Below are 22,454 nucleotides of genomic sequence, written 5' to 3' on the forward strand. Positions count from 1 at the left end.
TCACAGAAAATTCTTTCAACAGACAAGAAAAACCACAGTAATTTCCAAGATATTAGGTTCAATAGTTTTTCAAAAAAAAAAGGGAGAGTGAGACAGAAAAAAGGCTGTGGTTTTTGAGTTCAGCAATTGTTATTTTCTCCTACATTTGACGGCTAAACTAGGATTCAGGGCCTTAAGATCGGCCTCAGAGGCTGATTTTCCAACTTTTCTAATACTGATCAACTGTCATCAATAAATTTATTTGATTGAACCAAGGGCAAAGATTTACTTTCATGCAATGAAAAGATAGAATGTACAATTTTTTACAATATAATGTTCAAACCTAATATAATTACACTTAATTTCTCTACTCCTAACAATTTTTGACTTGTTTTACACAACCCTAAAAAAAGCAAACTCAGAACGGAGATGCTTAATTGTTAATTTACAAAAAGCCGATTTGAAATGCAGAATTCTGAGAGGATAATCCACAATTTTTGGGGGGGGGGGGGGAAAACATATAGACGATGAAACTACCAGACCACACATCTCCTTTGCGCCACTTAAAAACCTCTGCTCACATTTTATTTTTTTGAAGAAGAACAAATCAAAACCATTTCTTGAAATTTTCACAGAGTTTTCTTCGCACAGAGAAGAAAAAACACGGCAGTTTTTTTAAGAAATGACATTGAGTGGTTTTCCATTTAAAAAATAAAGTATGATAGAAAGTCTAAAACGTGGCAAACTGAGATGCGTGGTCTGGTAGTTCCACCGTCGATAAATTAAAAGCCCTCTGTGCGATTTTGGGGAAAAAACGCTACCTTCAATTCTCTCCTGTGCTCCTGGCTCAAAACCTGAGGGCTGAATATAAATTTGACCCCACACATAATTTATTTACAAGACCGCGACATGGTACAAAAACAGAAGCGTTTTGATAACATAGAAAAACATTAATCTACGATGCACTTGTAAAAAAGTCAGTTTTGAAAGTACAAAAAAAAGAAAGGCAATAATTAATCTATTATTCCATTAAATAATTAATTGATAGAAATTTGGATGTTACAAGCCGTATTTAGTAGCATGCTCAATAATCATGCGCAGAAAGTACATTTGAAGGAAATGAACAAAGGATTAAAAAATCTGTAAACGGTAAATGGTATTCTCGACTGACCTTTGCATTTTTTAGTCAGCAATTAAATTATTCAATCGGATGTAAAACTAGTATAAATTCAGGTTATGACCCTTGAAAAACGAAAATTACTTTCAAAAATATACACATAATTTCAAACAAGATACCAGCAAAACTTGGAAAAGAAAGGCAGGGTTTTCAAATAATTATTTAGCAGATTTACAACCAAGATTGAGCTTGTAGCATTTGGTGCCTTCAATTTTTCAATGCATGATTGAATAATCTAATTGATGTTAAAATGGTTCACATGACCAAAAAAACAAAAAAAAATTTGGAAAAAAATTTGAAACTTGCGACTTTTTAATAAAACTCCAATTTTTCATGAAATCACTTACTTAAGACTCATCTCCCATGTGAAAGTTTTGATTTGATCATTTAAGCTGTTACTTTCAATTACACAAAACAGTAAAAACTAACTTATTAAACAGGCACAAGAAAATGACAAACCTTTTTTCTTGGGAGGATAATCGCTTTACTTTAATTTCCAAGAGCATATTGTGGAAATTAATATGAGTATCCAATTTTGAACAGAACGCAGAAACATTTTTTACTATAAATCAGAGAGTTTCAAGGATCCAATCGCAAATAAATTGACCAGAGAAACTGTGATTTTTCAAAACTACACCCTTCAAATTTTTAAAGACTCAACACTGCATAAGTAAAATTTTGAGAATCGATCATGGCATGCGCTAAGAGTAAGCCTTAATATGTTGATATTTTTGTCTGCAAAAGCCTACAAGTTAGATAAAAGTGAAATTCATGATTGATTTGATTTCTTCATCAATGAAATAACCCTTCAGAGGACATTTCAGTATTTGCTATGTCAATTCAGTCTTTTTTGAACATTTCAGGGATGATGACCGTGGTTTCAACATAAGGTTGCTAAAAGTCCTCAATCCTGCAAGCCGCAGAAAAACAAACGTGAGATAAATATTACCAATGTTCATCATGAACTTTCGTTTTTTAAAAATATTCATGACTTACGTTTGTTCCAATCATCTCACTTTTGACTTGATGAGAAATCATTAGTTGGTGTCCGATTTTGTTGTGAAATAGTTCACATTCAAATAATAAAATCATCGCTAAGGAAAAGTTCCGTAAAATTTTGCTCTAGCAGGGCAAAATGAAGAGAACACTATAACCTCAAAGACTACATCGTTCAAAGTTGGAAGAGAAAAGAATGGAATTATCAAAGCACCGCAAGTTTCAAACAAAGATAAAAACAAGAAAAAAATTAAAAATAAAAAAAAATAAATTAATCAGACAAACATTTCTGTTGGAAAATTGAAAATGTATAAAAAATTGAGTGCTTTTGCTTCGGAGTAGTTAACCGTTGTCACGTTCAAAATGCCAGACTTATCCATTCATAACCTAGAAGTGTTTGGTTTTCTTTAAGAGGGGGAGGAAAGGAAGTCATTCAGAGTATTTACTTGACTTTCCTTTTGAGATGGAGGTAAAACAGGTAGGACTTCATCTTCTACTTAAAATAAAAAAAAATGTTGTGAGTACTTGGAAAAGGGTAAGTGCAATAATGGGTGGAATTGAAAAATGATGAGTCATCAAAGATGCAAAGGCCTGAATAGGTCTTGGAAAAGTAAAAAAAAAATGTACAATAAATTAATATTTACAACGATAAAAAGACTCGAATATCTTATCATGAGACTAGGGAGAAACACTGAATACTTTACAGTCTATTTTAATAACTTCAAAAGTCATAAAAAAACTTTTTGCGAAACCAAAAGGTAACACTGACCTTAGAAAAAGATTTAAAGGCATGAGTAAATCAATTTTTGAGATGAAAAGGAAACAATTTTTGAGGCCGAAGGTTCTGAAACCATGCATATTCAATCCAGGGTTTCTGAGAAGTGTTGGAAACTTCCAAGTTTTTAGGATTATAAAAGGTTCGAGTAACTTGAACTTTGTGAAACAAAAAAACAAAAGGAAAAGAAAATATCGTAACAAAGATGCAAAGTTACTGGATTTTAATGCTAGGCAAAGTTTCAAAAATTTTCCACTGACTCTAAAATATTTAAGCTAACGTCAGCGTAGTGCGGAAACCTGAGCGAGTGAACAGAGCCACCGACAGCCTCTCGAGCTGTCGCAGCATAAACAAACAAATTGATATCCTACCTACAAATATGACAATGATAAGTATTTAATAATTAAAACACGTTAAGTTAGGAACAAGTCTAGAAGCACGACTCCGTATTTACTGACCACTTTGAAATAATTTTCTTCCAATATTAAAAAAAGAAACTAAAATTACAGCCGCAATGACAAGTGTGGGCGACACCCATCACGTACTTAAGTAAGAAAGAGGACAGCACAGAGGCATGTGTTTTCACAATCACCGAACAAAAATTATGCTACAAGCGGTCAAAAAGAAATAGGCCCATCTTCACTTACAACACATTTCCTGATTTGATAATGGAAAAAAATAAGCACTCATCCAAAAGAATGTTAATTTTACAGTGTAAAAAAGGATTTCAACAAATGAAACCCTAAGTGAAATCTCTTCAAATCAAATATAAACAGAAATACGACAAGAATGAACAAATGCGTGGAAAATGGGGGAACAGTTTTCAAAATTTGTCATTTTCTTTCAGTTCCTTTGGGTCAAACATGATTACACCTTCATCATGCGCAATAATCTCTATACTATCTATGAATTTTGACGAAAAATTATTTATTTTGATGGGAAGAGTTTCTACGGGAAATAGACTCGATTTTAGACAAAATAATCATTGAAAGAAGAAGTTATCACTGTTGATTCGACTATTTTTTTTTAATTTTGATGACCACATTTGCTAGAATAGTTTAGACACATTGAGAAATTTTTCATGTGATTCGCAGTTCAAATGCCTTGATTTCTTTTTGACCAGTCGCATAATTATTCTTTCAAGGAGAGCTCAGACAGGAGAAACATACAACTTGGCACAATATTGATAAAATATTTGAACTTTCAATCGTTGTCAAAGAGGGGAATTTTTTGCAAATGTGTAAGATGCAAAAAAAAAAAAAAAAAAAATTAAAATAATGGATAGGTCTAAAATGCACCTCTCTAGTATTAGATGAAAAACTAGTACAGAGCAAAACAAAGCTATCAACATTTCCGCTTTGACTCATATTAATAGAAAAGTACACATTAAGAGGGCCAGAAATGAGATAACAGTATCTTACTTGAAGTATCCTAAATCTTAAATGAACATGTTACTAGCCAATTCACGTACGAACCACTTTTACAAATTTGAAAAACAAGGGACAGACCTGTTTAGATGATCTTAAGATTTTGGAAACGTTTGCTTTTTTCGGAAGGAATGTACATTCTTCATACCTATTGTTAAGATTATATGACGATCAGACGAGACTCTTCTAATCACTTTTTTTTCAAAGTTGTGAAAAAGTGCCTGGCATAAATTAGAAAATAACACGTAGGTACAATTAAGAAACAATGAATTGACTCAGAAACCTATTATGGCCCAGTAGTTAGCTGGCCAGCTTCAAAGGAAAAATTGATTTAACAAGGGAACAACGATTGACGTCGACGTTGCAATTAGCTGAAAAAATGTTTCTCTGTATACTTGAGTACCTGTATACAGGAGAGTATTGCAATCTCAATTGTTCTAATTCAGAAAAAGTGTGCTGCTCTCTGATTGGTCGGCTATCATGGATAACACGGAGCCCCAAATTTGGACCATTGTAAACAAACCCCAGCCCCTCCGCTCCTACTTTGGCTCAATGTGAACAAAGAAGATGGCGACAAAGTTCCACAAAGTTCTAGACGTGATTTTGGATGCGACAGACATTTTTTAATGATTAACTTCTGAATTGAGTTCGGATCGACCTTTCATGGTTATTTTTGCCGGAAATTAACCTTTGAGTGTGACTATCATTCATTTCTCAGCCGATAATACGTATTCCTCTGGGTCGGGTTGGTTTACATTGGTCCAACTTTGGAGCTCCAAGATAACCTAAAACTGATGGACCAATCGGAGAGCGGCACAGAGATGGCAATACTCACTCGTATACAGGTACTCTACTATATACAACCTTGAAAGATGTTCGGTTCTTCGACAACCTACATTCAACGCTGAGAGACTTGGTGTCTGGGGAACAGTTGAGCGGGTCCAAAGCTGTCTCGATTCTGGACGAACAGTAGGACACTGCTCGACCCCTACGTCAGGACTGCAAGTTTGAGATTTCGTTGGTACTGCGAGAAATCGGACAGTGCCTCAGGCTGGGCAGTTGCAGTTGGTATCGGCCGGTGCGGCTACACTTGGAGCAGAGGTTTGAGCTCTTTGTTGACTATGTAGAACTTGTGTTTCTTGCCGAAGAGACCCCAGATCACAGCTACGTTCTCAATGATTATGTTCACTGGTACCGTACACAGCGCACCCAGGATGCATAGGGTAAACCTAACCAGGCCGAACCTGAAAAATTCAAAACAAATTTGTTATACATACATGTAAAGCCGCTTTTATAGCGCGCTCTTACGCTCTGCGACACCCAACCGCCTAAGTCCCTTATCCTCCCAAAGCCCTTCAGGGATTATGCACACCCTCATTTCTTCTAAAACCCCCTGTCGCCACCCTTTCACTGGGCGTCCCCTTCGTCTCCTCCCAGGAGAAACCCAATCAAGCATCTTCTTCGGCAGCCTTTCGTCCGTCATTCAATTCACATGACCATACCGGACAAGCTGTCTGGTCATGATGTCGAACACGAAAAATAAAATGCGTTATCAATCTCAAAAAATAATTGCATTCCTTGCCTGAATAATTCCGAAAATGATATTCCGGGTTCCGTTAGAAATTTAGTGTTTTGAAGATCATTGCCAATCAACATGAAAATCCTCGAGGTTTTTTTTTTTTTTTTTTGGGGGGGGGGGGGGTCCTTAAGATATGTTTCGTAACACATAATTATTTTCGTTGCCATTTCAAATTTTACTGAAGTTTTCTCCTAATAATTTTGAAAGAGGTGAGATTATTCATTTTGCAAGGCTGCATAGTGCATACCTACATTTGGACGGAATTCATCGGAGAGGAACCAAGTCTCATTTTGAAAAAAAGAAAACGAAAAAAGGGCATGAGCTTAAATTCCTGCAAAAAATTCAAGAACGAAAACACATATTCTTAAATCGATAGGCAACTGATTGAGGCTAAAATTTCCTTTTTTTTTTTTTTTTTTTTTGAACATTTCTTTAAATTTATTTAACTTATTAATGACATTTTTAAACCAATTTGAAAAAAAATAAAATAAAAAAATAACTAAAAATGCAGAACTGCAATATTACATTGACGAACTTCTCCCGAGAGTATGTCGCTCCTTTCCATTGTTGCCAGATTATGCTGAAAAATCAGCAGTTCTCCCCATTTTAACCCATGCAGAGAATCCACATTTAATGGCATAACCTGGCAACCTTGCTCCTTTCAAACTGACTAATGGTTACTTCGGAATGACTTTTACAAATCTCCCTCCACAAGAAGATCCAAGAAGCAGGAGAGGGAAAAGAGAATATACAGAGAAAAGAAAAGAAGAGAAAGAAAAAGACGAAGAAAAAATGTCTTCTCCTTCTCCTTCCGATGTTTAGTTTGTACATAATATGGGGTTCCTAGGATATGAGTGCAGGGTATCTACTAAAACAGGCTAGCCAAAATCAGTACAATCACGGTACTTTTTCAAAGCATATTCCCAAGAAATTCAGTGCCTTCTCAGCTGGAAAATGCAGTACTTTTTCAGTACCTCCAATAGACGAAATTCGAAAAATTTGAATTTCTTGCTCAAATGGAGAATTTACATGCACATTTTTTATTGCTTCATCTGAAGTTGCTTAAAGAGCTGATTTCACAGTATTTTTTATAATTTTTTTCTGATATGGGAAATAGTATAAAAATAGATTTAAAAATGAGGAAATGTACCACCCAGAGACGTCATCTGGCGGCAATTCCCATTTAAAGACACGTATTTTAGCAGATTAGATCATTTTTTCATATCTTCTCCAATAATTGTTCAATTCATAAACCAAGGGTACCTATCTTCGTGGTCCGTTCACTCAGTAGTTTCCACTTAAACACGAAATTCATGAAATTTCAGACACCTGCAAATAGAGATGTTGCATGTGTGAGGAATTTGCGATCTGACTGTTGATTCTTATGTAGAAGTTTCCGAGAAACACAATGGTGCCACTGGTATTCTCTGAAATCAACTCCCAAGCTCAAAAAAGCTCTCAAGTTGAGGCCAAAATGGAGGGGATACCCCACGCCATCCTGAGAGTCCACGTCTACATCAAGACAAACTCTCCATGCAAAGATAGGGAGCAAATACATTAGCAGGGTTGCCGTGTTTTCAGTTTTAGAGTCCCCAAATAAAATGGCAGCCCTTATTTCAATGTATTTGCACCCTATCTTTGCATGGAGAGTTTGTCTTGATGTAGACGTGGACTCTCAGGATAGAGTGGGATATCCCCTCCATTTTGGCCTCAACTTGAGCTTTTTTGAGCTTGGGAGTTGATTTCAGAGAAATCCAGTGGCGCCATCTTGTTTCTAGCGAACTTTTACATAAGAATCAATGGTCAAATTGCAAAATCCTCACACATGCAACATCTCCATTCCCTATTGAGACAAAAATGAAAAAAAATCCGGAATTGCGCAATTTCCGGACTTTTTCAGTACTTCCAGACCGCCCTTGAAGAATGAGTACTGTTTCCGAACTTTCAGGACTTTCCGAACCTGCAGACACCCTGGAAAAGCCGCAAAAGCGGGAAAATGACAAAGTTCTGGTGAGTTTGGAAACTGATGGGGGTGTTGGGCTCACCTGTAGAGGGAGAAGGACTTGACGACGCCGAAGACGTACATGTAGATGTTGACGGCCCCGATGAAGGCGCAGGCGAAGTCCATGAGCGGGGGGCAGGGGATGGGGCAGATGGCGGCGAGGACGATGTTGGAGGTGGAGAGGGGCATGGTGACCCAGGAGTAGCAGCTGATGCCGAGGAGGAGCTTGTTCCGCCACGGGATCGTCGGCGAGTGGACGACCAGGAGGATCCCCTGGAGCCAGCGCTTCCGCTGCTGCACGAAGTCCCACAGGGAGAACGGGCTCTTCTCCCACATCTCCCCCTCGACGAAGTCGAAGGAGAAGCCCTCCTTGTAGGCCCGCATCGCGAAGAAGCAGTCCTCCGCCACCGAGCCGTCCAGCCCGTTGTCGAACGAGACCGCCTTCTCCGCCCCCAACTGAAACAACACCCAAAATACACACTTCAGTCCATGAACAATACCTAATACACAAATGCATTCCTATTTTCTCGATATATCGCACTGGAAAAGAGATATCTCGGGAAAACCGCTGAAAAACGTGATTTTTCGCGGTTTTTCCGATTTTCCGGAGTTAGCACAAGGAAAATTTGTTGGGAAACCAAAAATTCGGATTCAGCGTAAAAAATTACATAGAAATCAATCATAACCTGATTTCACCTAAATTTTGCAAGGTAAAATCCTTTATTGCCTGGACTAGGGCCCCGCGGGCTCATTCTTGAAATTGATAGACAAAACGATAGTCAAACAAGCCATAGAGAGTATAAAGCCATCCAGCGGGCTGATTGTTGAAATTGATAGATAAAGCGATAGACAAACAAGATGTAGAGAGTGCGGAGCGATCCTGTTGGTTGAAGTGGATGGTTGTTATAGACTAAACGGAAAATGATCGACGTAACTACAGGGTCTCTCGTGGATTGCCCTTACCTAGTCTAAATCATAGCAGCCATGTTCAATGTTTTATTCATTCGTGAATTGAGAGTAAAAAATTTACACCCCGAAAATCCTCCGATTTGCCGTAAAAAATCGCAGAAACTCAATATATCAGGTCGATATACTTACTCGTTGACTTTACAAATGAGTGCAAATACGAGTATGTGAAAATCAATATGCTTTAGTCATTTGGGGTGCATCTACTTTTTCGTGAATCAATAATAACTGATTTCAACCCCAAAACACGATCGATTTTCCGTATAAAATCGAAAAAATCGACGTAACAAATTGGAATATGTCGACTCCTTAACAAGAAAATTCAATTCTACGTGTAAAAATACTTATGTATTGATATGTTGAAATGGAAACATCCGTGAACAACGATTAAAAGTCCTCGACAGCATCAATTTAACATGAAAACGGCAAAAATTAGATGGGATTTTAGCCTCTCTGACCTTAATAAATTCAGTTTAACCCTCGCAAAAATTCATTTTATTGAAAAAGAGGAAGGCCTAACACTTTCTGCACCCCTGTTCTGGGGATAATACCATTTCCTTTGGCTTTTCAAGGTTTGCATGAGTGCGTTATTGAAGATACGGAGACGAATCGGACGTGCTAGGCTAGATGCATCCACTGGAAATGAAGGCGTTTCGAGCTGACAGAAACATAGCATCTTCTTTCACGTCGATGATATACTGATCTCTCGCTTGATAGTATGAACTTAACGCTGTTTTGTGAAAAACTAACGTTAACTTTAGCGCAATTATTATCATTACAGCTATCTCGTACTGTCATATTTTGAAAAGAGGCAAATTCAACCAATTTAGTGGAATCTTAGGGTTCGTTTGAATCAGACGACGTACACTCAGAATAAAACTTTAGTCGCTCTATTTTGAGCACCTATCTGCACTGGGACGCGTGCTGCTTCTAAAATAAGCTAGAAATATTGATTCTGAATAATTGACACTGTAGTCCAAATCGAGTCTGCACACCAAAAATCGGGTTACATTAGATATTCGGTTAACTCGAGCTACTAGTCGACCTACTCGACGTGTCCTCAGATACGAATCGAATATTTTTTTCAACCATCTACCGATCAGCGGCCTGGTTATCGAAATTCATAGAAAAAGCGATATACGCAAAAGACAGAGAGGAAATGGGGCGATCCTATTGGTGGAAGTGGGTGGTTGCAATGGACAAAATGAGATAAGTAAAAGACTAACTAACGGCATTCCACGGGAGACCCTAATAAATCATTTTCACCCTCAGTCTATAACAACCACTCGCTTCAAAAAATAGGATCACTCAATTTCCTCTCGGTTTCTTTTGTCTATCGCCCTGTCTATAGATTTCAATGATCAGCTCGCAGGTGTATATTCGCTATCGGAAGCAACGCCACCATTCACTGGAAAAAAAAAAAGAAAAAAAACCACATTGGATCTAGCGTCCAGACTCTTGAAAACATTGACAAGAAAAAGGCCTCTTGATTCAATCAGATTTAAGCTTAAATCAAAAGGAAATCCGCTCAAATTAAGTGGCTGGGTTCTTGATTTCAGCTAAAATCTGATTGAATCAAGAGTATTGTTTCTTGTCGATGTTTTTGAGAGTCTGAACTCTAGATCCAATGTTTTTTTCCAGTGTTTATCGGGATATTTAAATTTGTGCTTTGTCTACTGGTCCATCGCAAATTTGGGAAAAGTCATTCCCAGTGCCGAACAGCTCTACCTCTACGCGCGAACACTTAAGGGAAGAACACAACTTGGAACTAGAAGAAAGGGTGGGGGGAGGGGGGCTGGATTGTGATCGTACGTCAGATGCTCACAAGTGCGGCAGAGAGTCAAGTCATCGCACGTATTATTATCTTAACTAGAGTATATTAATGTATCATAAATATTTATTTATTTATTAAGAGAGCCCGAGAGTGTGTGTCCAGTGTTGGTATTCTCAATCATATCGAATCGGATCCTACCGACGCTGCCGTCATAGCCAAGAGAGCAGTAAGGGCCAAAATGAAGTTTTAGAAAACGGGCTCACAAGCGTCTGACCACGGAAAAAAAGTGTTAGGGGTTTTACCCTAAAATTGTGGTACTACCCCAATTTGTTGGATGATATGGACATTTCTAATTAATTGTATTAGTACCGCAACTCTAGTTAGGGTAGTACCGCAACATTTGGGTTGGTTACCTAATTTATTGGGGTACTACCATAATTAATTGGGGTGGGGTGCTACCATGATTAATTGGGGTACTACCACAATTAATTGGAAAGTTCATAACATCCAACAACTTCGTGTTTTTTTCCGTGATCGGAAACTTTTACTGAAAGGAACCTCCGTTCTTTGTCAAATTTCCACTAATCGTCCGAAAGACTCACAGAAATAGTTTGGATGATTAAACATCGACCGATTTTATTTCAATTACGTAAAACGGGTATTTTTCATTTTCATGCTCGGCTATTGTTAGACAATACAGCCGTAAGTGCTATCTGCTGTCATAATCTCGTGGTTGCGTGTTGGACACACAAAAAACACATTTTCAGGTTAGAAATTAGCAGAGGAGGGCGGCACAATACTTGAAATCACTGATTTCATTGGCTCTTCAGAGGAATAATGTCACTTACTGCTGTCTTGCTTGAAACCACACGTCACTTTATTGCGCACTTATGTGTCTCGTTTTCATAAAAATAATATGAATTCTGCTGTTTTAGCTATTTCAGTGATTCATCTAAAAGAGATTAGACGAATTTTAAAGGAAACTGGATTGCGAAAATTTGACACTTACTGCTCTCTTGGCTATCACGGCAGTGCACAGGCACAATATTTCCTTACACGCTAGCGATAGGACAGGGTTGCCACAGAATTTAGAAAATGAAATTCCCTGACATTTCCCTGATTTCCCTGACACATTTCGGTGAAACTCCCTGACAATTGAAGAAATACCAGATGGTTAAAATGACATAATTAGAAATAGGTTTAAGGCAAAATTCATCGTTCGAAACGTCAAAACGCATTCTAAATAGCAAATAAAAGCTAATTTCACTAATATATCGCTACTTAATTATTCATATTTATTAATAATTATTTATTATATATTAATATTTATTAATAAATCGCTAATTTTTCCCTGACATTTCCCGGTATTCCCTGACTGTGGCAACCCTGATGTGAATAAATCGATATATATATCGTTTCAACGCCGTGACGTAACACTAGTACCGCCGTGATAGCGAAGCGAGCGGTAAGTGGATTTCTGTATGAACCATGGTTAGCACATGCTCTTATACGTCTCGAGGTTCATCCCAGCATGCACTTGCTGCTCTCTTCGCTACCACGGCAGAGAAGCGTCCATCTCGGATGCCGATCAACTGGCCGACCACGTCAGACGTCAGTGGCGATGGGGGGGAGGGGTGTTGCACGGGTGGCGCGCGACCCCGACACGACATTTCAACCCCCTTAACCAGCCCCCCCCCCCCCCGCCTCATCGACGCTGCCTTGATGCACGTCCCAATTCCCGGGCGGGCGTAATCGTAATCCCGCTATCCCGTTTCCCGTCGCGACTGCCACCGGTGCCACTTGCGGATAAAACGCTTGCACAATCCAGATTCCTCCGATATCGGTGTTTCACTCCTCCGGCTCACCGGGGGCTTCGCCCCTCCGTTCCGCCCAAGACAAGAACCCTCCAACTAACATCTTGGCCATGGTGGAAGCTTTTACTTTCGGGTCTTCCAGTCATTCTAACTGTTGGTGATACTTACCTACATGGTTTGCTGTTCAACAACGTGTTGGTCAAGTTTCGTTTTGCAAACAAGCCGAAAATGGCCGACGTTTGGGAAAGTTGTTTGGCTCATGACGTCATCCGAAGCTCATCATCGACCATGCAGGTAAGTCAACAGCCGATGACTAAGGGTGATGACTGTTGCTTCCCCTAATAATGTCCATACGGAATCCTCCGCTGACACCCCCGAAAGGAAAAGCTTCCACCTGTCGCTAGAGGCCATGAGGGCTCGTGTCTCTGTTCCAGCCTTTTCCGAAGAGCCGTCTCCATCTTTAAAATGCAAGCGAAAAGATCGGCCAAGGCTGGAATCCCTTTATACTAAGAGTCAAGACAACCCCCCCCCCCCCTCATGGAGTCACAAACGGGAGTAAAGATTACACAAATTGAAAGCTTTCCGTAATCTATGATCGGCCCATTCTCAAATTCCTTTCTCCGTTTCTTCTCTCATTCCGTTTGTCCCTTGCCGAACCCGTAATTCCCTGGTCCATTCCAGATTTATAATTTTTGCAATTGGTGAAAATGCAATCTTTATTCCCGTTTGTGACACTGTGGAGGTCTAAAATGCGGGAACCAATCAGAAATGGATTCACATTGTCTTGACTCACAGTATAAAGGGACTCTAGCCACGGCTAAGTTCGGAAGTCGAACGCTCTTTTTCACTTGAGTAATGATCTTCTTGAGAAAAAATCTTATCTTACATTATTAAAAAAACTAAAGGGTCCGCCCCCTGGCTACTACGCAGCCCGACTCCCGGAGCCCCGAAAGGCTCTCTTCTAACTCTTCTTACTCCCCTTCCTCACCCTGTCCATCGAGCGTCTTAAAAATGATTTTAAGAAAATATATTTATTTATGAGTCGGACATTGAAGTCACTGATCGTTAAATGCAGTCCGGGTGTCCCGATCGTCGCACAATGGATCGAGTCAGTGGAAGAAGTCGGACAAAATTTGAAAACTTTAAACGCTTATGACTCAGCTTATACAGAAAGTTGAGGTTCTAAAAATGGTTCCATTGGTTTCCTTGCAGAATTTTCCTTCCTGAAGCACCCCTTGAAATTTAAAATGTGACGAAAAAAACTTCGAAATTTGCAGTTTTAGTCAAGAATTTTATGTCCGACCTCTCTAATTGACTCAATCCACTGTGCGTCGCGTCGTATGGACTGCATTTGACAATTTGGGGCTACAATATTCGGCTCCGCTTAGAAACGACGTATACACCATTAGTTTCATGAGTATTTTTACTGATGGGCTAGAAATTGGACGGAGTTAAACAGAAAGGAACCAAGCCACATCGGGATCGAACCGAGAAAAAGAGGTTTAAAGTTTGGCTCCTGCATAAGACTCAATGTAAAGGATACACTCCAAGTTCAATTTCTGCAAATTTGCTCCAACAAAATTTTGAATTTTGGTGATAGATAGTAGAGCATGGTTGAGTTCAAAACCACTCATAACTCAATTTTTTCCAAAATGTGGGTTGGTTCCTTTCTGCTTAACTCAGTCCAATTGTAGTTCCGAACTTCAAAATGTAGTTTGCATGTTAAGGGACCTTAGTCACTGCACACGTGTGTTTCTTCAATAAGACTGCCCAAGTATACTGCCGTGCTGAGGAAAAACACCGTATGAACCTTCGTCAGTTGCCAAATTTCCTTAGATTAAATACGAATTTTCAGGGAAACTTGCGAATATTTCCCGTTACATTTCTCAGGGAATTTTCTTTGTAATTAGATGTAAATTATCTGAAAATTTCAATATAAAATATTCATAAACCTCCCAAAAAATGAACATTTTATTAGAAGAAATTTGGCAACTCTCGAATGTTCATGCGGCGTTCTTCCTTAGTACGGCAGTATAAGTCTCCGAGTCCATCATGTTGGAGTCGAAAAAGTTAGCTGTGTTCGGGTTACGTTTGCGTCGGGCACATCAAAAAATGGATGTATTCCTGCCAAACGGAACTATCTGCATTAAGACATGAGCCCTGAGACCCATAGGAATAAATGGATAACAGGGCTCACGTCCTAACGCACATAGTTCCGTTCGGCAGAAATACGTCCAAATAGAGTCGTTAAGAATAACATGCATGCATTCCGCGCATGAGAACACCACCGTGCTGAGTAAAAACACCGTATGAGCATTCGAATGTTGCCAAATCTTCTCTCGAAAAATATTTATTTTCAAAGAAAGTTGTAGTTATTTTCCTTTTAAATCTTCAGACTTTTTACGTCGAATTACGAAGAAAATCCTCCAGAAAATCGAAAACGAAACGCCCGCAAATTTTCGTGGAAATTCGTGATTTGTCGAAGGAAATTCGGCAACACCTGATGGCTCATACGGCGTTCCTCCTCGGCACGGATAGATCGCACGGGTCCCGATGATAAATGACCCGGGGAAAACTGCGTAAAAAGAAACCTCCGGCCCCCGTTTCGATTTTTCTAGCTCAAGTTACGGCAAACCAACCTCCCCCCCCCCCCCCCCCCCTCGCTGGAAGTACCCACAAGCGATTGATTCTTCGAGGGTAATGAGTTACTTATAGCATCGGAGAGGTGTGAGAGGGAGTCGATCAATTTCAACACGTGAGCGGCTTCTCAGCGTCACTGACTCACTGGCCGTTCATTTAAATTGTCGGCCGAATAAACTCGTTGTAATCATTCTTCAATACAAAGAGGGTGATCCAAAGTGCTTTGTTGAGATAAGTTTTGGGAATTACTTAATCGGCATGAGAACAGGGTGTCTAGTTTTTTTTCATGTTGCGGAAAATCCTGATGAAACCCTGATTTTTCCTGATTTTTGACTGCTAAATCCTCATTTCATAATTTTTCCAAATCCTGATTTTTTTGCGGAGCGCACTTTTTTGAGGCGAATGTAACTTCGCAAAAATAGCTCGATAAAAAAATCCGATCGGACGGCCGACTTTTCTCAAATCTTGATTTTAAGTCCAACTTTCCCTCAAATCCTGATGAAATCGGGATTAAATCCTAATCGGGTAAATCCTGATGCTAGACACCCTGGAGATTGAGATGATATTCAACGTTCTTTGCTTACATATTACGTTGAATATAAGAGTCGAGCTTGATCACGCACTTACTTGGCTCCAGTTCTAAGATCATAAGGAGTTTCGCTTACGGTGTTCAGGGGAATCCAATTCGCTTACCTGCAACATAAAAAGTATCAAGAGGATTAGAAAAATTCAGTCTCAGGTTTCTAAAAGGTCTGATATAATATTTATTTTTGAGGAAAATTAGGAATGTCATTCCTTGAAATTTTCAGGAACCTTAGGTCAAATTGCGAACAATATTATCTGAAAAATTGGAAGAAAAATATCAAAAAGTTTACCAGAAAACTCGTTATTTATCAATCAACATTTAGTAACGTCTGAAGGTTCATATACGGCGTTCTTCCTTAGCGCGGCAGAAATAACGCCGATTTCCCGGCATAGCAATCAGTGGCGAGGCGTGAATGGTCGATTTTAGATATTTCTCCAATTGAAGCTGTGAGAAACAGGGCCGGATTAAGGGGGTGGCCACATGGGCCGCGGCCCATGGCGGCGAATCTATAGGGGGCGGCAAAGTTTGCAATTTTTTTAGATGTAGGTATAAAAAAAATTCGGATTTAGAAAAAAAAATTACAAACGAGAAAAGGCGACAGAATCTCTCAATTTCTGAGAGTATAGTAATTTCTACTTTTGTCGTCTTTCAGTGATACAAGAGACAGCACCTTTAATTAGTCGAGTTAAGAGAGAAACCAAACACGCAATTTGGCCTGGAACGGCGCGACTTACCTAGAGAGAAATGATGACGAGGACTTGAGATGAAAAGGAGAAGCCCTCGGCGCGGCGGTCGGCATGTAACACATATTAGCGCCTACAAGACTGCACGAATACTTCACGCATTGCATCAAACACAGTGCGGTCATTGCGGACAGCGTGAAACGGATAGCGCCTACAAGAATGCATGAATACCTCACGCATTGCGGCAAACACAGTGCGATCAGCGTGAGACGCATAGCGCCTACAAGACTGCGTGAATACTTCACGCATTGCGTCAAACACAGTGCGGTCTGCGAGGCGTGGCGGCGGAAGTTAAAATCATTAATCCACATTTATGTTTGTTCTTTCATAATTTTTTCGTTCATTTCTTATGAATGGAAGGCCTTGTCCACACAGAGATAGGTTTACGAAACTTAACTTTTGCTAGTAGTGTTGACAGAGCTTTCCCAAAAATGTGTTCAACACCAGTAAACGCGTCTTATGCACCCCTCCCCCGCTGGCACGTTCATTTGATGGTTTTCATTGATGTTTCAAAACGAATGAGAAGGGGGCGGCAAAATACTAGCGGCCCCTGGGCGGCAAGTAGGTAAATCCGGCCCTGATGAGAAAGAATCGATTATTAAGACGTTCGGTGCGAACACCCTGCTTATCGATCCTTTTCCATAGGTTTAAGGTTTAAATGGCAGATTAATCGATACATGGCAAAGCACGCCACGCCACTGATAGCAATGCAACAACACTCGGAGCCGAAAGACAAATTATTCGCTTGCTCGCTGCCGCTACATTGCCTGGCAAATTTTCTTCCGGGAGATGACGTTTTTTTCTCTGGGCCATTAACGAGGTGATTCAACTTACTCCCGATTCAGTATTCCAACGAGCGCGTTTCAAGGTGCATGCGATAACATTCAAACTCCAAAGCTCTGTCTCGAGCTTAGTTGCCGTATCTTCGCGCTCTTTCCCCAAAAGCTATCGTTTTCCCATTGTTCAATGACTTTCCTCTGACCAATGGCGCTTTTGAAGAGAGGGTGCGGCGTATTTTACGAAACATCACACTATGCCGATGAGAACTGTTTTTTTTAATTTTTTATTATTATTTTTTTTTTTTTTTAACCTTTATTTATGTCGCAGGCAAATAGTGAAAATAGGCATTTTGTCAAATGCCTAGGCAAATAGTCAAATATTCTAACTTAGATTGAAATTCTGATTTTTTTCCTAATTTCGGACAAAACAATTCATTGCTCCTGCAAGAAAAAATTCTCAGTAAAAATTTGCACACACAATAGTATTTTAAACAATTTTTAGCTCCTGAAGAGACACTGATCTTGAAATTTTCAGCATGTCGTAAATACAGAATTTTTGGAATTTCAACATTTAAAAATATGAGAAGCAATTGAAGAGGAAGAGACAAAAAGAGCTCGTAGGTTTGATGAGTTATTTTTCCAAAAATAGTGAAAAATCGTGAGCTCTTCGCCATAAATTCACAAACTTTTGTAGACGTCAAGATTTGACTATCTGCCTAGGCATTTGACAAAATGCCTGATTTCACTAATTGCCTGCGACATTTATAACACGACTACTAAATATTACGTGTTATTACAAAAGAAATGTACAAGGTTCTAGGTGTCTTATATAAATTTATTGCACCCCCACATTAGCCTTTTTCTCTCTTTTTAATGAATTACTCTAATTAGATGTATTTATGCCGAACGGAACTACGTGCATTATGACGAGAGCCCTGTTATGCATATATTCTTATGGGTCTCAGGGATCATGTCTTAATGCACATAGTTTCGTTTGACAGAGATACGTCCACTTAAAGAGTCTGTGTATCAAAAATAGCCCGATACCTTATTATGTAATTGCTGATGAAAATATTTGATGATATGAACGGTTGAGTTCGTTCTATTTGAGACCTTCATTTTAAAAAGGCCAAGGGTTGCCATGGGGTTGGATCAGGGTGGCAAAATTTCATGAAATTTGAGAAATCTACGAAAGATATTGAAAAATACCGGTTCTTTTTCATACTTCGCAAAATGGAAAAATCGTGGCTTTCTTCTATTTTTGTGTGTTTGAGTGCGGGTTGCATACTCTAGCCCTTGAAAAATGTGAAATATTTTACAGCCTTGTGAAATTTCATGAAATATCACTGAAATTTCCAATCTTTCATTTCCTTCTTACGTTTCATGCAAACCCGGGTTTGATGGCAGGTAACCCTACTCTAACCTGATCCATGTTACCAAGTTATGGAATTCGGATATCGACCGTAATTTGATTCCTGCACCCGGGTAGTATTCCTCGGTTCATATGTAACGAATTGTTAAGGTGGTTCAATAGTGTGAAACGAACGGTAAATACTCGTAGAAACAGCTCGTACCGCACATCGCATAGCGGTACATGATACCGAACTTTTCTTCTCGCCACTGTTCTGCCGTGCTAAGGAAAAACGCCGCCGTATGAACATTCGAGGGTTGCCTAATTTCCTCGAATAAAACACGCATTTTGGACGAAATTTATGCATATTTTCCCCCGAAAGTTTTAGATATTTTAGTTTAAAGTGCGGTCACAAAATAGTCTGAAAAATTTGAAGAAAAATATTTAAAACTTCCCCAATAAATTCGTATTTCATCAGAGGAAATTTGGCAACGCCTGAAGGTTCATACGGCGTATTTCCTTAGCACGGCAGTGATGCGGTCAACGCCACGCAGAATCGCCCGACATTAAATCGCTCTGAAATCACCTTGCAAGACTGCCGCGCTGAGTAAAAAGGGCATTCCAATGTTGCCAAATTTTCTCTCGGTAAATACTTATTTTGGAAGAAAGTTGTTATTTTTCCTTTGGAATTTTCAGACTTTTCACGTCAAATCACGAACAAAATCTTCGTAAAAATCGGAAGCGAAATATCCACAAATTTACGTGGAAATTCGTGATTTTTCGAAGGAAATTTGGCAACGCCCGATGGCGCATACGGCGTTCTTCCTTAGCGCGGCAGAACACTATGACTCAACCGAATCGCATGGCCGGAAACTTGTTCCACACTTCGACCGGATGACGTTACGAGAACACGCGCCCCCACACTAAAATCAGTTATCCAACTGCTGACGGCTCTCCCCAACGTCACACGAAAAAACGCTTATCGCAAGAGGAAACGGAATATTGACGTTTCCAAGTTCAAGGGAACCCGATATTTCTTGTCCAAGTGTGAGCATACACGGAAAAAACAAGACTAGTGTTGAGCACTACTGGCCGTTTAGTGGGGAGTAGTTGAGGGCTGGCGTCTAAGCGCTGTACAGCTCAACACCGGAAGGCAGTACAGGTGGGCACTGAACATGAGTAGTGCTAATCAGATGCCGCGAGACGTAGTTGCGCTTAACAGGTGTAAATTCACCCATAGGAAGTAGAAGTCACCATAGCCTGGTGGTAACGCGCTGGTCTTCCATCGGCACCAGCCGAGTTCGATCCCACGTGGAGGCGTTTCTTATTTTACGCTCGCTCCAAAGTCACTTTAGGGCTTGACACTACTTCTTCCTTAGTGACCCAGCCTCGAGCTGTTTAGTGCCCAGCACTTCCTCTGACTTGGTGGCTCCATTTGACCTAACCCTCGTTAGTGTCCAGCACTAACATGTAGGTACCTACTCTAAGCTCGTTTTTTCCGTGTACACAGGGTGTCCGGGAGTTGACCAACTTAACTTTCAGCATCGAATTTTCGGCTCAAAATATGACTATTTTTTTCCTGTGCACGTATCCTGTCGTGCTAGAGAAGAACGCCGTACGAGCCTTCAGACGTTGTCAAGTTTCCTCCGATAAAACCCGAATTTACCGGGATAATTGCGGATAATATTTTCTAACATTTTCAAAAATTTTGTACAATTTTGTGGGGATTGTAAGAAAATTGCCTACGGAGCAAGGGGCTTCAAAAATCCGGAGAATAATTCCGTTTCGGGTTTTTCGAAGGCCCTTGCTCCAAAAGCACTTTTCTTAGAGTCCTTGCAGTAAAAATTGCCTGATCAGGAAGGAGCTTGGAGAATCCCGATGTCTTCTTTATCTATCTCTTTGTCTATGAATTTCAATAATCAGCTCGTAGAGCGCCGCGGAAACACTGCGCGGTACAGGATTCTCACCGGGCGAGCAGGATAATCGTAGCTCTTTCGGCGAGCTACCGCGGGTGTCTTGAAAATCCCTCTGGAAAAGTTGGAAACCCTCATCATTAATCACGGGACTCGGGTTGTACTGTGAACTTTTCACCGGGAGCTGACTTGACTTCTCGAGCTCCTTGATCGGCATTCGGCCCGCTAAAAATGAATCGACGCGGCGCACAGTGGATCGAGTCAACAGGGGAGGTCGGACAAAATTCGGAAACTTTAAACGCTTATAACTCCGTTTATACAGAATTTCGAGGTTCTAAAATTGGTTCCGTTGGTTTCCTCGTAGAATTTACTGTGAAAAGCACCCCTTGCAATGTAAAATGTGAGGAATTAAACGACACAATTCGCAGTTTCAGTCAAAAATAACATGTCCGACCTCTCTAATTGACTCGATCCACTGTGCGACGGAGGAGTCGCTTTCCCGCCCGGGCCCGACCGGAAACCCCTCAGAAACTAGGACCCTCGTTTTCGGGGGACTCCGCTATCGAATCTCCCTTGCTTTGCGATATATCGATTGATATGCCATTTAAACCTACTGAAAAGGATCGACAGACAGGGTGTTCGCAGCCAACACCGTAATAACCGATTCTTTACTATAGCTTCAAATGGGATAAATCGATGATCGATTGTTCAAGCCACATCACTGCGCCCCCGTTAAATCGACTGTGAATCGGCGGCTGTTGCCAGGTTCAAGCCCCTCCCGCAGCCCTTCAGTGAGCTTGAGAAATGTAATTTGAGGCATCAAATAGACCATACTAGGGAGCTGTGCCTCCTAGCCGCTACGCGGTCCAACCCCCAATGGACGCTTCGCGCTCTCTAAGGCCCGCTTCGACGAAGTAACGACCAAAAAAATGAAGATTTTCATACACGACTGTCTTCGTCCAATCTCTCTTTTGCCGGGAGCAATTAGACCAATAAGAGTCGAATGAAAAAATTGGAATTTATTTCAAACTTCACGCAAAGACTGAAACGAGACGAAACGGAACGGAGCGTTTCGTCGATTTTTGATAGTCTGTAGCAAAGGAGCATACCATCATTTCACTTACCCTACTAACAAACCAAGATTCAACATTTCCCGCTTGGGTCAATTTTTCGAGCCCCAATGTAAACAAACCCCAGCCCCTCCGCTCCTATTTTGGCCCAGTGTAAACGAACAAGATGGCGACAAAGTTCTACAAAGTTCTAGACGTGGTTTTGGATGTGATAAGACATTTTTTCATACCCAACTTCTGAATTGAGCTCGGATCGAACTATTGTGGATATTTTTGTCGAAAATTAACCTTTGAGTGTAATTATCATTCATTTCTCAGCCGATAATACGTGTTCCTCTGAGTTGGGTCTGTTTGCATTGGGGCAACTTTGGAGCTCCATGACAGCCTAAAACTGATGAACCAATCAGAGAGCGGCACAGAGATGGCAAAACTCTCCCGTATACTGCCGTGCTAAGGCGTATGAAAATTCGCGAATTACCAAATTTCCTTTGATAAAATGATTATTTTTAAAGAAAGTTATGAATATTTTCCCCTTAAATTTTCAAAATCTTTGGGTGAAATTGCGAACAAAATTATCCGAAAAATTAGGGGGAAAATATTCATAAGTTGACCAGGAAATTCACGTTTTATCGAGGGAAACTTGGCAACGCCTGAGAGTTCATACGGCGTTTTTACTTAGCACGGGAGTACACAGATACTCTAACTCGTTCCACTTCCCGACTTGGCAACCGCGAACACTCGTCTCGAAGCATTCGACAAACATTCGCTACAATTGCCGCTAATTACCGGATAATTCGAGGCCTGCAAAATTGCTTTGTTCGCCGCGCGCCGGCGTCACGGGTATCGATATCGCCGATAATTGATCGTTAATTGATCCTGTCGA

The 22,454-nt window shown here is 40.2% G+C and overlaps 1 protein-coding gene across 1 annotated transcript in view; it reads right to left on the bottom strand.

Moving 5' to 3' along the window:
• Positions 1 to 485: 485 nt before the first annotated feature.
• The window catches only part of egh (beta-1,4-mannosyltransferase egh), a 170,023-nt gene continuing 148,054 nt past the window's right edge, over positions 486 to 22,454 (bottom strand). Inside the window, exons 4-5 of the mRNA XM_019051241.2 lie at positions 7,979 to 8,391; positions 486 to 5,598 (exon numbers count right to left, since the gene is read on the bottom strand). Of these exons, the coding sequence (XP_018906786.2) occupies positions 5,439 to 5,598; positions 7,979 to 8,391 (573 nt within the window). The 3' untranslated portion in view covers positions 486 to 5,438. The remainder of the gene's footprint in view (positions 5,599 to 7,978; positions 8,392 to 22,454) is intronic.

This window comes from Bemisia tabaci, chromosome 9 (assembly GCF_918797505.1).
Source record: "Bemisia tabaci chromosome 9, PGI_BMITA_v3".
Lineage (NCBI taxonomy): Eukaryota > Metazoa > Arthropoda > Insecta > Hemiptera > Aleyrodidae > Bemisia > Bemisia tabaci.